Source organism: Chaetodon auriga, chromosome 11 (genome assembly GCF_051107435.1).
Source record: "Chaetodon auriga isolate fChaAug3 chromosome 11, fChaAug3.hap1, whole genome shotgun sequence".
Lineage (NCBI taxonomy): Eukaryota > Metazoa > Chordata > Actinopteri > Chaetodontiformes > Chaetodontidae > Chaetodon > Chaetodon auriga.
This window is the reverse complement of record NC_135084.1, coordinates 25,825,001-25,841,610: the sequence shown is the minus strand read 5'-3', so window position 1 is coordinate 25,841,610 and position 16,610 is coordinate 25,825,001. Positions and strand designations below refer to the sequence as shown.

At 45.6% G+C, this 16,610-nt stretch overlaps 2 protein-coding genes across 2 annotated transcripts in view; both read right to left on the bottom strand.

The window, feature by feature from the left end:
* Nucleotides 1–2,303: 2,303 nt before the first annotated feature.
* LOC143327848 (uncharacterized) lies at nucleotides 2,304–6,356 on the bottom strand. The gene is made up of 2 exons (XM_076742410.1): nucleotides 4,906–6,356; nucleotides 2,304–3,619 (listed from the first exon to the last, which is right to left on the bottom strand). The coding sequence occupies exons 1-2, from the start codon at nucleotides 5,014–5,016 to the stop codon at nucleotides 3,143–3,145; spliced, it is 588 nt and encodes a 195-aa protein (XP_076598525.1). The 5' UTR covers nucleotides 5,017–6,356; the 3' UTR covers nucleotides 2,304–3,142.
* Nucleotides 6,357–6,495: 139 nt separating this feature from the next.
* The window catches only part of arfgef3 (ARFGEF family member 3), a 43,130-nt gene continuing 33,015 nt past the window's right edge, over nucleotides 6,496–16,610 (bottom strand). Inside the window, exons 36-41 of the mRNA XM_076742409.1 lie at nucleotides 15,735–15,953; nucleotides 15,415–15,586; nucleotides 14,622–14,723; nucleotides 13,926–14,311; nucleotides 12,868–13,345; nucleotides 6,496–12,508 (exon numbers count right to left, since the gene is read on the bottom strand). Coding sequence (XP_076598524.1) covers nucleotides 12,317–12,508; nucleotides 12,868–13,345; nucleotides 13,926–14,311; nucleotides 14,622–14,723; nucleotides 15,415–15,586; nucleotides 15,735–15,953 — 1,549 coding nt within the window. The 3' untranslated portion in view covers nucleotides 6,496–12,316. The remainder of the gene's footprint in view (nucleotides 12,509–12,867; nucleotides 13,346–13,925; nucleotides 14,312–14,621; nucleotides 14,724–15,414; nucleotides 15,587–15,734; nucleotides 15,954–16,610) is intronic.

Sequence of the window (16,610 nt, the reverse complement as noted above, 5' to 3'; positions counted from 1 at the left end):
GCTGTAACCACAGGCATTGTGTTTCCTGCAACTCCTGCACTCCAGCTCAGTTTCCTCTGTTGTGTAAGAAGCCATCAGCTTGATGATTTTTATACGTTATTATAGATTGATAATATGCCATCACGGAATAATAACTAATGCTAAACATTAGAGGAGCTCAAAGTGATTCCATTAATAACAGCAGAGGAGATATTTGAGAAGTTGGTGTGGTGTGGGGGTCTTGTGCAGAAGTATTTATTGCAGGCTTGATGCATCAAGGAGAAGTTGATGAGCAACACAATGTCCACAAGGGAACCAAGGTAGTGCCACACCAAATTCTGAAGGTGTCCCTTCTAATGGGATGTATTAATGGCCCCAGTGTCACGTTTTCCTTTCTACTCCTTGAACTACTACTCTATACCCACCTTCTACATTTGTGGTACTGTATTGGATAGTCAAAACCAAACAATAACTCTTACTACTGACGTATGCCCTGACATCCAACCCTCCAACTGAGGACACTTTGACCTAATTCCTTATTAAAATATGAACTCAAGCATTCCTCCTTGAATTGGTCCGGTCTCTGTCTGTGCAGTTTATCTATGAGACCTTGGCTAGTAGTAAGAAGTAAGTAGTAAGAACGGGGGGGGTTTACCTATCTGCTCTCTGCTAGAATGCTCTGTAAATATTATGTTAATGTGTCTCTGTCTGAGGTCTCTGTGTCGTCCAACCTTGAGACCTTTGGGTCTGTACAGAAGGCCTAAGATAGAAAAGTCCCTCACAGCTGGAACCAGATGTTTCATTTCAGAGCAAAACTAGAGGGACCAGTTTGGCTTAAAGACACACACACACACACACACACACACACACACACACACACACACACACACACACACACACACACACAGAACGTATGTGGTGCAGTTTTGCTCGTGCAGGTGGTTCAGTGTGCACAGCAAACACAGTATTAACCTGTGATCAGTGAGACAGCATGAACAAAGACATCTAAACTAAAGACCATTTGCATAAGCAAACAGCCACAGGAGGGACCTGGGTGGGGCAACATCTGCCCCCCCCCCCGGACTCTTCCATGAAAAAGCCCACAAAAATCTGCACATGACTTATTTTAAAGCTTTAAAATGTGACCACAGAGAAAATTAGAGGCAGCAACATGTGTTCTTCACTTTACAGTCACTCAGCTGCAGGCGCTGTCTGGACGGGCTCACGCCATAATCTTCTAAAAGCTCCATTTTCTGGTGAGAAAAATAAAACAGACATTTTATGGATCCCTGGAAGGGAAAATTAGTTTCACAGCAGTGAGAAGTGCTGTAAGGAAAAAGTATTTCTGTATACACCATTTAAAAATACTATGAATGAAGTATATATCATCACAGATAACAGCAACTTAATGTGGAAGAGGACATCCCATTGATCTTGATATGCATGTTTTATCCATTGATTTGGTTTTAATTTAATTTGATTCACCTGTGGTGTGTTGGGGAAGCTGTGCTGGCTGTGATTGGACAGAAGAGTTAGTGATCAGACAGAGATGTTTAGGTTTTATTCTCTGCTGTCTTTGCAGTTCGAGAGCATTAACTCTGTTCTTCTCTTCCCCCCCTCCCCTCTATAAAGCCATGCGCATGTGCAAACCCATATTTTGATCTTGCAGATTTCTTTACTGGATAATCCTCAGTGAGCAATATTGTAGTTCAGAATGTGAGTCTTAGTGCTGTTGGTGCTTCTGGAAACATTTTAAGATTAAAAAATGAGTGAAATGTAATCAAATTGCTGACTGGCTGCGGCCTCATCTGCACCTCCGCTGGCGGTGGAGACGAAGCCATTTTGGACCTGAGGGTTGAAAATTGTTGGCCACCAAAACAAGCCACATAGAGCCAGCAGTTTCAGCTCTCAGTTTGTGTTTTTGCCTCTTTTTTAGGGGACATTCTATACATAAAACATAATCAAGTAAAATAATCTCTACCCGTGTTCTCTGTTCCAAATCACACTTTTTATCTTCAGTCAGAAAAAAGGGACTCACGATGATCTGCCATCTTTGGTTTAGCTTTGGTGGATTTTAAGACACTTGGCGACAGTTTAGTCAGTCCAAAATGGGACGTGAACTGTCCCAAAAGTCCCGTTTTACCTCCTTCACTGTGACTGTAATGACGTCATGCTGCATCCTGCCTTTGCTGCTGGAAGAGAACAGTAATTACTGAGGCTTCTTGTTGGCAAAGCAGCCGTTTAAAGCGTCTGAACAGCGCTTTTGTTCTCCTTCTGACATGTGAGAGATGAAATACTGTGAAACAACTAACAGACTGCAGACGTCAGAATTCTCCACTTTATTGTCAGTCATTGTATCCAGAGGTTGCACAATGAGACAAACATGAGAACTGTGAATATCACACAGCCAAAATGTAAACAAATATCAGTATTACAAAATAAAGCTTCTTCTGTTTCCATGACAGTAAAGCGTTTTGCTGCTCACTCTGATTTATGGTCATAATTGGGGAAATGCAAGTCTGAAAGGATGCTACAGAAGGTAAAATGTAAGAGTAAAAAATTAGAACTGATTTCAGTACAGATCTACATTTTTACAATCTCATGTGCAACCAACACAAGCGAGTGAGCGACACAGCCTTTATGTATGAGGAGTTATGTACACTGTAAAAAATGATGTTAAACACACTCCGTCCATCCTGCACCTTCTTCAGTCATCTTCATACCGTAGATGCTGCAGGATGGTGCAGCGCAGCGCCAGCAGGGTGCACAGAGGTCCCAGTGGACCGTTGTGAAATCAGAGGTTTGATTCCTGACACAGACCATGGTCAGTCGGTGTCGTTGTCTTGAGTGTTGAGAAGCTTTGAACTTGTCTGTTTAAAGGAGAATCACTCAGGATATTATCCGATGGGAGGTCTGAAGACAGATGGTGTGTTGTGGATCTCAGCCAACCAAACCACATTCAGAAATCTGTACATATCTACAAAGAGGTCTTGTTGCAGCAGGACAGGGCCATGTGAGCTCTTCTGACTCTTGTCTCTTTACGTCTTTCTTGCGTCTCTAAAGATTTAGTTTGATGTGCAGTCGATTGTTGACATGTAGGAAGGTTTGACGATGTTTTCCTCAACAGGAAATCACTGGATGTGTCACCAGCCTCCCCTCTCTCTCAGTCTTTGATTTCTTCCTCTATCATCGCCTTGTCGTCCAGCCTCATCCCTTCCTCTTCATCTCTGCTGCCTGTCTCTGGACCAGGGCTCGGCGGCAGCAGCTCCACGTCCTTGGAGCTGCTCGTGCTGGCGGCTCTGGCGATCCTGGTGAGCGTCTGTTCGTACGGCGAGGGCAGGTATACCATGAGGAGCACGCCGTCCGTCACGTCCTGCTCCGAGCTGGAGCTGGGGAGCTGGTGCTCCCTCCGGCTGCGTCGGATGGAGGACAGCAGCTCACAGTTCCTCTCTGGGTCCTGCAGGTCCTCCAGGGCGATCACGTTGGCCAATCCCAGCTTGCCATTGAGGCTGAAACCACGCCGGCGGCGCCACATCAGGAAGCCGAGGACACTGAGGAAGAGGAGGAGGACGGAGACGGTTGCGATGGCGATGGAGGTGATGGCTCCTGCACTGATGATGGCCTCACTCGAGCTCTGGCTCTGTGAGTCAGACACAAAACGATTACATGATACATTTTGTGATCATTGATCAATTTGAAATATTCTGTCCATCATTCTCACATTAATCACTTCAGTTTCACAATTAATCACAGTGCTTTATGCTGATATTCATTGTTTTAATGCTGATGATTTTCACGTTTGACTTCAATTTCATATTTCAGGTAAGTAACTTATTTGATGCACTGTGCTGAAAGTGAGGAGATAAAGTGTCTGCTTGTTGGAGGAAATTAACAATAATAGAAAAATAAAATCATATTTACTCATAAAAGGTAAGTTGGTGTTCAGATAACATGTGGCCAGCAGAGGGCGCTGCCAGTCACAAACATCTGTTTGGCCTCTACATGAATTAATCTGTAAATCTGTTCATGACTAGTTTGAGCACACAGCTGCTGAGTATAACGTAAATATTCAAAGAGCTGAATGCAAGATAAAATCTGATCTTAAGATTTTTATCAAAGCAAATAAATGAAGTATTGGTGTTCAAGAGTCACTGCTTCTGAAATAACACAAAAGATTAAAACATATTTCAAACACAAACCACCTGGAAAACTTTATTTTCAGCTTCAGGAGACCTCATCTGTGCTGGGAAATTAAAAAATAAAACTTTTAATGATGAAGTTCCTGTTTCCTTCTGTGACTCGGTTGAAATGTTTTACGCTCCAGTGACGATGGTGCTTTAGTTTTGAGTTCTGGATGAGGATGTTTTCAAAGCGTCATCTCTTGGATCTTTCCTTTAATTCTTACAAACTAGACTGAATGCAGATATTTTACTTTGTATGTAAAAGATTTCTATTGGTGTAACTGGTGATGGTGTGGAAAACATCATTTCCACAAGACACAAAATAAATCCACATTTAATTATGCACTTCTAAATTACATATGCAATGATTTAAAAAAAAAAGAAAAGCAACATTTATTGGGCCTTTAACTTTAAATGAAAACTTTAAAATGATTTAAATAAGGACTTTACCTGGCATGGGACACACTTTGTTATATCATCTCTTTGGCCAAAATGCCATAATTTTGCTCATTTACTGCATAAAGCCAAGAACACGTGCAAGCACGTATTTAGATTTTCTGTCTTTACTGGAAAATCTACTCACACTTCTGTTTGTAACTCTGGTCACTAACGTTTAAGAGAGTCAAGAAGTCTGGAACCTCCTTGTTTGATCTGCTGCATTAATGTTTTTTAAACTGAAGCTAGATTAATTAAAAAATGAACAGACTCGTTGATTAACACCGCTGTTAGATTTGGATCAACTCACCGATGCCTGTCTGTCGGTGGAGGGCAGAGCCGAGGGTCCGGGCGACCAGTCCAGAGAGTCCCGGCCGGCTGGTCCGAACTTCATCCAGCTGCTCTCCATCAGAGACCGCATGGTGGGTGGGTGGAGGATCTGAAGCCCAGCCGGAGCCAGGGGCGCTCAGAGGAGGTACGGTGGACGGAGAGACGAGGAGGACGAGTCTGCTGCGAGCTCTGAGGGACACTGACTGCTGGGCTGAAGCGATCAGCCTGAAATAACACCGGAGAAAGGGAGGGGGAGGAAGAAATGAGGCCAGCAGACAGTCCGTGTGTCCAGCTGAGAGGAGACACGTCGCTGGTCCTGATGGGAGGATTTACAGCTGCTGGGGGCAAAAAACAACTCTGTGTGTGTGTGTGTGTGTGTGTGTGTGTGTGTGTGTGTGTGTGTAAGAGAGACCAGGGTGGAGGGAGTGTGTGTGAAGCAAAACAAGAGACAACACCAACAAATACTCCACTTTGATTAATTAAAAAAGTCAGCTGTTGATTTTAATCTTTAATCCTCGGTTTGAATCCAGTCAATCGAAGGTGAACAGTGATCTCACCTGGACTGGGGAGGTGCAGGAAGACTAACAAGTCCTCCTTCACACATGACAGAAAAGGTCGTTTGTGGCATTTTGGAAAACACTGACAGTTTCAAGCTCCTGAAAGAAGACTGTTGGCTGTGACTGGAGAAGCTGACCGACCGTCAGGCCCTTTTCCAATCCCTGGGGAACAGGATCAGATCTTTCAGCAGACTCGCTGCCCTGAGCACATGGCTGACATCAGCACGCCTCACCCAAGGGATAAAGCTCACTGACAGTTTCAGTTTTGGAAGTGTAAAGACCGCTTTAAGGCTGACGGGACACATCCAAACGTCGCTGGTTGCACACTGATCGATGCGATACAGCACACACAGGCAGCCTGTTCCCAGTTTAACTGCGTTAAACTGGTTTCAAGCAGACGTCAAAAGGAGAAACTTTGACGTCAGTCTTGGGGATCATGTGTCTGACAAACATGACATCTGTGTTGGGGTTGCAGGGAGCTCATTGGTCCATTACTGTTCTCACTATACATGCTGCCACTGGGTGACGTCATAAGAGAGCTCAATGTATGTTTCTATGCAGATGACACACAACTGCACATCTGCGCTGAACCAAATGATGCTGCAGCTACAGACTCGATCACTAACTGTCTGCTGTCAATAAACACATGGATGAGCAATAAAGACAAAACTGAAATCCCACCAGTTGACCTCAAAAACTTAAAACGTTCAAACCTCTTTAGCTCGGCTGTAAACCAAGAAGACAGGGCACATTAATCCAGATTGAGCTGCTCTGCAGTGGCTTTAGGACTGATTTTAAGGTCCTCCTCCCTGTAAACAAAGCCCTTAATGGACTAGCACCAAGCTACATTGCTAACTTGTTGAAGTTGATTGAGAGTAAACGCAGGAAAACACATGAATGCCACCAGCTGCTCTGACAGTTATTCCTGTGAAAGTAAAATACCGTAGCAGGTATTTAAGCAGATTGTTATCGTGGATGTGGACATGTGACAGTACAACTCGATGACAAACACATGAGATAAACTGCTTTTATTGTACAACACACGGAGCAGACAGGCCTCCTGGAAAAGCACTTTGAAACATACAGCAGTTACACATCTGTAAGACTGAGCTCAGGGGAAAAGAGGGAGGCCAGAGCAGGTTAGAAACATCAGGAGCAGAGATTACAGGTGCTTTTCTTCCATATCAAAAGCAGAAAAAATACACTTTTAGAAATCACAGTCACAACATGAGCTGACCTGCTGATGTCAGTCCGGCAGCGAAGGAAGCAAACAGGCAAACGAGCCGCCTGAACCAATGAGCAGGAAGCTGCGCTCACATCAGGAACCTGCTGCACATCCATCAGCAGGCATACAGGGGGGTGGGAGGGTGGGGGGGTGGGGAGCGTCATCCATTATTACAGGTGTGCTGTTCCAAAAATCACACAAAGGCTCTCCGACAGGTGAGATGTTTTCATCCAAAGGGACACAAACAATCGTGTGTTGGCATTAAATACTCAGGTGACCTCTTTTCTGAAGTCCTGCCATGTTTTATACCTTCTGCATTACACACACACGCACACACACACACACACACACACACACACACACACACACACACACACGCACGCACGCACACACACACACACACACACACACACACATTAACACCTCATCTCTGGAGTGAAGAAGTGACTTACGCAAACTTAAGTGAATAAAAATCAACAATCTTGTCATCGTCAGTGGTTCAAGTTCAGCAACAGGAGCTCAAGATCCAGTTTTTCTGGTTAAGAGAGTTTAAAGTAAGGAGCAGTTAAAGAGGAAGAAGCAGAGGGAACAGAAGACAGAGCTGTGACGCTCAGCCGTGAGGACAAACTGAGCATCATGTCATCACTGAAATCAATTGTCTGCATCTCTCTGAACTAATTCATTACAATTACTGCTGTTTCGACTCTTTATTCACTGCATGTTTACATGTTTAGTTCATTTTAAAGTTGTACTCCAGCGATTCAAAGGTCAAACTACCAGAGACAGAGATGTCCTGCACTTATTCTTTAGCATGAGTCAAACTTCAAAGCAACCGAATCCGACATTTCCCACAATGCAACTCATTGTCAGTCACATCTGTCAAACTTCACGTTCGCAGTTAACATCACCAAACCCGAGCAGAGACATTTTGTCTTCATGAAGCTCCTACAGAACCACAGAAGACATTCTACAACTGTCCTCTCAGGCTGGACGGACAGCGAGTGTCCCTGCAGCTCAGCCAAGGCGTCATTTCAATAGTGTTTCAACAAAGACATCCCACAACTCTGAGTATAATGTCTGTCTTCATGCACGCACTCATGGACAAAAGGCAGCACCTGAAAAACCAGAGATGAGCATCCAGCGTGTTTGATACGTCCGTGCAGATGACGTCAGGGCGCCACAGGACAATTATTCTCCAGCAGCACGATGATACAGCTTCTAATGACACCAAAGTTTCATCACGGGTCTCGCCCCGTCTTTTGTCCTCAGAAAGCTCTCGCTGTATGACTCCACAAAAGGAGCAGTAGAAATACTCAGGTGTTTCTCTTCAGAGAGATAAACGTCTGACAGAGATGTACATGAACGCTAACGTTGTCTTGACCCCTGAACCCTCTTCAAACCTGACTTGCTTGGACATCTATCACTCAAAGCTTATTTCTAACAACTTGAGTGTACAGTTCAAAGACGCCTGACCGGTGTTACCCTTCATTTCTCTGGCTCTATATGACGCCCCGTCACGTGATCTTCCGCTTCAGAAACTGTGTCAGATGTCTGGGTCATGCATACGCTTTCTCCATCAGTGTCTGACAGCAGGGCAACACGGTCAAAGCTGCTTTGCTTCCACTCCTCCACTCTCAGACGACCGCTGCAAACTAAACCGTCAGAAATAGATTTATGCAGCCAACAAGGCAGCCAGTCAGTCAGGCCGTCAGCCCAATCACTCGCCCATCCGCGAGCTCTCTGAAACTAGTTTTAAGACTTTTTTAAGCAAAAAACCTTCAGCCAAAGTTTTTTTTTTTTTCGTTTTACACTTTTTCAGGAAGTTCTTCTGTTTTAGCAATCCGTCTGAGCCCTGAGCAAAGTATACTAGGTCACTGCCTCTTCAATCTGTTCAGGCTCCCAAATCCCTCCACTGCACAATAAGACCTAAACTGAGGATGATTTTACTGTAAAATATTAGTAGAAATGCGATTACAGTTTCCAGCACAAGGGCAAAAGACGGAGCTGCACAAATCAGAAAGCAATAAGAGCTTAAAAATCGAGCAAAGACTTTCTTCTAAAGTCTTTCTGTTGATGGAACACATGACAATGGACGGATTTGGAGCTCCTCTTCAGAACTGAACTATACCCAAGAGCATCAAATCTGCTTAGAGTGCAGATGACGTTTGTGGTCGCGATGATCTTCAGCGTGCCACAACCTCTGCGCTCCTGATTCAATCTCATCTTAATCTCAGCGCTGCTATGTCAAATATACATTAGCAGTAACACTGTAAAAAAGAAGCAGAGACAGAAGATTCATCTCATCTTTGGAGGTTAACAGAAGCCACATCGGCACGCACACAATGTCCACGAGGCTGAAAGCAGGATAATCACCACAGTGAATGAAAAGCAGGCGAAGTAGAAATCATCACAAACTGTCGGAGGAGAATTGTTGCACGACACTGACACATTAGTCGACTGCTTTTTTTTTTAGATGCAAACGCTGTCATGGACTTAACACCAGCTAAATCCTCCCCTTCACTGCTGCTGATCACACTGATGGCCGACAACATCTGTCCACTCGCTGCTCGCCCTCGAGCAGGGAACAGGGACAAACGGGGACGGGTCAGGGACGCCGGGAGGGGCCGAGGGACGGCAGAGACAGGACAGGACACAGAGGCGAGACACACTAATGCTATTTGTCATTTGCTGGACAGTCGGAAAGGACTGCTTTGTTGGAACAGAAGTGCAAAGGACTGACCCTGCAGAAGAGATTTCCTCGTAGGAATTGGGGCGAGACCTTTCTCAGATTCTGTTTTTTGATGTCATGTCAGTTTGGCTGCAGGTCTCGAGTAAAGTTACATTTGAAATACTTCGTTAAGTATTCTGAGCTCCATCAAAGCCCTCTGTGAGAAATGTTTAGAGTGCACCGCAGCCCTCTGGACCAAATACCATCTGACAGGAACAGGGTGTGAAGTTGCTCATTAAGCAGAAAATTGTGATTTGAAGCTGCTTTTTAGACAAAAATGAGAAGATTTTCAGTTTAGTGGATCAGGGCATGTGATGGGAAGAGACACTGATGAGCCAAACTGATGAAACTTTCCATTCCACATTTTCTCATAAAATAGAACCTGAACTGCCTCCGTCACAGAGCAGATGAAGACACCTGCCTCAGGTTGGTTCCTCAGGCTCTTGCAAAGTAAACGTGCAGCCCAAAATCTGTAACTCAATGCTGCAGAAAGTAGTAGATGGCCACAGAAAAGCATCCATGTAAGAGTGGAGAAATTAGTGTTGGTTGGACCCTAAACGCCTCATTTAGGGTCCAGTTCCTCTGATGGCCACCAGACGCTCGACAGATGTGACTGAGGTTACGATTTGCTTCATTAAAAAGCAACAGAATCTCAAAAGACAGGTGTAGGTGGAGCATTAGCTTGACTGACAGGTGTTTCAGCCTATCACGTTTGGTCACGGTGGCTCTTCGGCTCTTGTAACAGTGTGAGACTCCAGCTTCTCTTCAGAAACCTGTGCTTGACGGCAGACGTGCTCCACTTCGTACGCTCGTCATCGTGTTTCCTCGCCATCGTTCTGGCCTAAATCTCTGTCAGAGTCTCGCTCTGTGTAACGACACATGTGCTCGGGTGACATTTAAAGCTTATCCCTGTCGCTTGAAGAATTGTGTTGTTTTTTTGGTGCCACTTTGGTCGTGAACAGCTGGCCAAGAGGAGCAAATAAGGCCATGAACGAGGCAGCAGAGGAAGCAAGTGAAGAGAGAGCAATGAGTGCAGATGGAAAGGACAAAGCCTCAGACGCTGATCAGCTCCATCAGTTCATATTCTGCTTCAGTCACCGTCCCTCCTGAGAACCAGTCACACACTGTAACTACGTATCTGCTGGATTAGAGCAAGAGGTTTTTAGGCTTTCTGATTTCAGGGTGGAGTTATACTTTCTAAACACTTGCATGGCATCATTCTCTGGAGAGACATAAGCTGACAACCTAAAGACTGCAGACTTCTGTCCACAGATGTGCAGCCTGTACGACGATTGTCTCGATATCAAGTTCAGTGTGTAAGAATGATGATCTCAGCAGAGCTTTACCTAATTACTACAGCTGAAAGTGCTAAATTCATCCTGAGGGTGGTGCCGGTGGGGAGTCATGTGGTCACTGAATTCTAAAGGGTTCATCCTCATCCTTACTCATTTTTTTTTGCTTGATAAACTGATAACATTCTCTTCTCTGATGTAAGAATGTGTCGTTTATAACACTGTAAATCTAATATGCATGGAATAGGTCAAAGTGCATCATCTCTGAGTTCTGGACTGCTGGTTGCACAAAAGATATTTGAGGCTTCAGCTGGAGATTTTCCAACATTTCACAGATGAAAAAACGAGTCCTTCGATCAAATGAAGAGAAATCAATGTAACAGAAAGCGTCTGATTAGTGCCTGAGGAAATGCATTTAAACTGATGATGACGTGCATTTCTTGAAGCTACAACAGTCCAGACTTCATGCACTTCATTACAGTAAAGTAGGTAGATGTGGCGCTACTGTAAAACTCGAAAGCAGCTCTTAAAAAATCATAAATATGACACCTGGAATAATTTAAATAATAAAGCCTTTACATAAATACGCATACACACACCAAAGAGAAATAATGGAGTATATCATACACTTTAAACATTAAAACACACATACTGTATGTGGTATTTAGTTAAAATAATAAAAAAATAAACAAAAACATTCAGCTGAAGGTGAATGAGGCCGCACAGAATTTAAAGCTGGATGTAAAACATTCATATAAAGTCCAACCAAACGAGCTTCCACTGGACGTGACGCGGCCTCGCTCTCTGACTCTGAGGACATAAATACAGTATTTAAGTTTAACGTGGCCTAATTTCAGCTGCTTGTCATCTGTTGCTGTTTGTGCATCTGCATGTGTTGTGAGTGGGCCACTCTTCCATTATCCCCCATCGTTATCAATAACTGAAGATTCAGAGAAATAATTTTCCTTAAAGGTACCCGGTAGAGTTTTTGACCTCACGTGGCGTCATGGAGTCTGTGTGTTGTTTGCATCTCAGCGCTCTGCGACATGCGAGGACGAGGTGATGACACATTCCTGCTCAAACGTTTAGTGTGTGGAAGCCATAAATGACAAAGACGCTGAACAGGTGGAACAACAAACAGACAGACTGCTGAAAAAACCTCACGTCATGTCCCTGAACAGCTGCTGACAGTCGTGCACTAAGACATATCGCTGCGCTTGTTTACTAGAAAACTCCACAGGGTCCTTTAAAGTGTTGATGCGGTTTCATATTGAAAAGCTTTGACGCCGTGTGTGTGTGTGTGTGTGTGTGTGTGTGTTTGTGTTCTCTTTTGCATGTTTTGTGTGGAAATGACCGACTTAAACTGAGGAACAAGAGGCAGAAATGACACCTTCACCATCCAATCACAGAATCCCTCACAAACCGACTGAATCCTTCATCCTGCAACAGCCAATCAAATCCTCCAACTTAGTGTCACATGACGTTCGCCAACGCTCTCCCTGCTCATCAAATTCAGATGATGACGTCAGTTTTGTCATCACTCAGTTAAGGCCGTTCGGCGGATACTTCGGCGTTTCTTCGCCGCGGTGTCACAGAATGATGTCATAGAGTCTGCCGACGCGGCCCAGCCACTCACGCAGTGCCTGGCGGACTCGGGCGTCGGTCACGTGACAGGACAGCTGGCTGAGGCAGGGGTAGAGCGCCGGCTGGAGCGCCAGGAACGAGGGATCCGACAGGAGGAGGACCTGATTGAGCAGGGTCAAGACCATGTTGGTCCAAGCCTGCAAGCAGAGAAACAGAGTCAACGGCGAACCTCGATGCTCGAGCACACGGTCATGTGATCAATCCTCAGTTCTTTGAGGGGGAAGTTTTCTGTCTTTCTGCCATCTGGACATTAAACAGAGGCCGACAGCTAATTTAAAGCTTCAAATGCACTCCTCCCGTTTCCTAAACCTGCCCCTTAAAGAAGTGAGAAATGCCTTAAATGCTGTGACTGACAATTTAGTATCATATTAATAATTGCAAATGTCTAAAACATCTTAAACAATTGATAATAAATGTTCTCTAATCCGTTAACGTTTTGAATGAGACACAAACAGAGTGAACCTCGTGTGGCGTGTGATGGCCCCTCGCTCTGTACCTGTATCTGAGCCTCAGAGTCCCTCAGAGAGATGCTGTGCGAGCTGATGGTGGATCCTGAACGTGGTCTCTTCTCCTGTCTCAGGACTTCAGGTCCCGCACTGACAGAGTGCCTCAGTGGCGGAGCCTGCTGGTCCACCAGATGCTGGGGCCTCTGTGGGGGTCTCTGCGGCTCCACGGGGGCCCTCCTCTCCCCGACGCCCCCTCCTGCGGCCGCCGCCCGGCCCTGCTCCTTCATGAACAGGTTGACGTGGCTCTGCTGCGGCTGCTGCTGCTGCTGTTTCCTGCGTTTGTACTCCATCATCAGCTTGCTGATGGTTTTGTCTGTGGCGATGGTGTACAGTTTGTTCCCGGCGCTTTCCCACCATTCCTTTCTCCGTCCCGGTCCGGCGCTGCCAGGAGTCCCTACCGAGCTTCCTGTGATGCTGGAGTCTCTCCTCTCGCCGGTCCGGAAGTAGTGGGGCAGACTGCCTGTGCAGCTGCAAAGAGACAGGAGACGGTGAACGGTTGCTGTGAGTGGACAGCTGGACAGACTGAGTCATGCAGCACTGAGAGAGTCAACAGACAAACCCTACGATTGATTTCACACCCACAGCCCTGAAAACAAGCCCAGCCACTTCTTTTAATCACAGCCAGGGTTGTAAATGTGAGGTTGTGTTCAGACTGACGTTAGCATGTTAGCTGTGTGAGCCATAGCAGCGTGCACCTTGCTCCTTTTCTAGAAGGTTCACTGAATTGAACTTTGACCCTGAACGCATCAACCTTTGCAACACATGACCAATTTTGGTGCTGATGGGAAGCAGAAATTCTGACAGTGACAAGTTGCAGAGAGGAATGATGAAAAAGTTATTTATCCCTCCGGTTCCCGACTGGGACTCTGGTGAGAGGACGGAGGCATCAGGTTAAACAGGAAACATGTGTGGGCTACATTCAGGTGCACGAGTGAAGCTCCAGCTGTCATGAGGACGCTGGGAACAGCTGTACTAAATGTTAACATCTTATCTTGGATCAGCACAATAAATTCGCTCCAGCTGACATGTGATGTGACTGAAGTCAGACCTGAATCCTGGGCTGGGTGTGGGCGTGTCTCCCGGCGACGCTGCGCTCACGTCCGCTGTCTGACACCTGTACCCGCCTTCCTCTGACGGCGTCCCCCTCGCCGAAAGCCCGCTCGCTGACGTCGGGGTGGACGTCTCAGACTGGAAGACAGGCAGGAAAACGACGTGATCTCCTCCACCTGCTCCTCCCCTCACCAGCGCCACCTCCTCCAGCGTGCTCTCCAGGTCGCGGTGCATTTGGATGTAGCTGCTGCACAGATCCATGCACAGCTTGTAGAGGCGTTTGACCAGCCAGGCCCAGTCTGCGCTGCCCAGCGGCTGCACGCTCAGAGACGGGATGGGGGCTCGCCAGTGATGCCGTTTATCCCGGCCGCGAGGGGGGCTGACCTGAAGCACAGGGTGAAGTGGATGATTTGAATTTTGACATAACAACAGCATGAGTAACTGATCTTCTTGTTACATTAGGAGGGTGAAAAGTTCAGGAAAACCTCGATAAAGAGGACTGAAAAGAGAGCAGCAGGACGACTAATCCAGCCAAATCTCTGACCTCTGCAGGCACCTGCACTGCTCTCTTTGTCTGCAGTATTTAGCCTCTGTGGCTATCACTGCTCGTCCTCTGCACACAGTTCTGCTCCTAATTCTTATTTGTTATGAAAACAGATCAGGTTCTGTGCAGCTGATCCTGTGTTTGCATCACCTGTGCTGTTTCTTCAAAAATGTCTTCGTCCTCTGAGGAAGCAGAACCAGGGTGAGAGGAGTCCGAGCTGCCCTCCTCTTCCTCATACAGGATCCTCTTCACCTAAATACAGAAACAGTGCTGACTGCTGATGTATTTATCGGTTTCATCTTCAGCGGCGGCTGACGTGTTGCTGCGAGGTGATCATGATGTCTCTAGGTGGTTTGCTAAGATGTTGATGCCTGATTTCTGTGTCCTAAGTAGGTGGATGCCCAAAGGTTACGAGAGTGTGCAGATTATGAGATAAAAAGATAAATGAATTAGTAAATTTTAATGTGCTATTATTCTGATGCATTTGTTCCAAACATAAAAATACCTGCACCAAACTTCTTCACATACATCTACCAAAAACACAGAAGCAGAACAGAAAATAGAAAATAAATCTGAAACATCTGGCAAATGAAATAAAACGAAACCAAATTAAGTCAGCAAAAGCAAATTAACTTGAAGCTGCATAAATCATTTTTCAAGCCGAACGTCACGTGCATGTTTGACGTATTACAGACTATACAGTTGGCTAATGTGTTAGCAACATTAGCACTTATCTGAACAGAGGGAGAGCGAGGTGTATAACATGCAGCTAAAAGTCACCGGCTGGCTGCTGAGACTGAGCCACAACAGAAAAGCTGACCACAAGCTGAAAGACACTAAAAGGGGAACCTCAGAGTCGGGTGATGATGAGTGCAGCTTTAAAGTAAACACACAAAATAACAATGAATGAACCGGCTGAAGAGCTCTGATGGTTGGTTTCTACCTGCTGTGCCGTCATGCTGTCGGCTTGGCTCAGCGTGGCACACAGCAGGGCCTGGAAGTACAGGTTGAAGCTCATGGCAGACTGGCGGTAAAGGTTAGCTGCTCCACAAACACCCGACACCTTCATCAGCAGGTACTTCAGACCCGGCCGGGTGTCGAAGTCCCGCGCCGTCCTGCAGAGGATCAGTCGTCATTAGTCAGCTGAGTGCAGAGCTGATCAACATTATTATTATTATCTATCAACTCTTAGTTTGACAGCAGCAGGATTACAGACCTATAAAACACTGTCATCTGCATATATGACTTTCTGGTTGCAGTAACCTGTAAGAGTCGAGCAGCAGATCCAGGATTATGGCTAAATTAGTCATTGAGATGTAGCGCAGGAAGCCCGCTGTGGTTCTGCTGGGGTCAGAGGTCACAGGTGTGACCTTCTCGTGGCCTTCCGGCTGCTTGACGAACTCCTCCAGCAGGATGTCGTAGAGGTTTTGGAGCAGGACCTGGTGGGACAGCAGGCTCACCACGATGGTCCGGAACGGGATCCTGCAGGATTCAGAAAACAGGGGTCAAATGTACGAGCGGTGTGACGCTGTGAAGAAAAATCCAGCCAGCTCCTTCAGTGCTTTGATGGAAACAGAAATTCAGGCAACATTCTTCTCCGTGTGCAGTGAACCTGCACACTGTCGGACCCGGTTTTCAGGATTTATCACATCTCAAAGCACAAAAAAACACAACAGATTTGTTGTTCCACATATTTTCTCCACACTGTGCAGCTCTACTGGTGAGTTTGACTTCTGAGCTCAGAGCCATAATGCATGTGGGCATGTTTCACAGTTTAATCAGACAAACACAGCGAATGTCACAGAAAACAGTCTTACCCAATTTTTCTTTAACCACGGCAGCAGAAAGACAAGCAAAGAGAGTCAGTGAGTTAGTTAACGGCCGCATTTATGTTTCCCATCTCAAAACAAAAGACGGCACGTCACCTTTGTTTCCATAAAAGCTGCTTTTATTTTCTTTAATTTCGCACTTTCTGTTATGTAATTGCATTTTATTTGATGAGAAAGGGACAAACAGACAACAGCAGCAGCTCGGAGACAGAAAAAAAAAATAAATAAATAATAAGAATAGTTATATATAAGTTTTAGTTTGGGTGTGAAGTTAGAAAATGAACCCATGTTGTTGAATTATCATCACGTG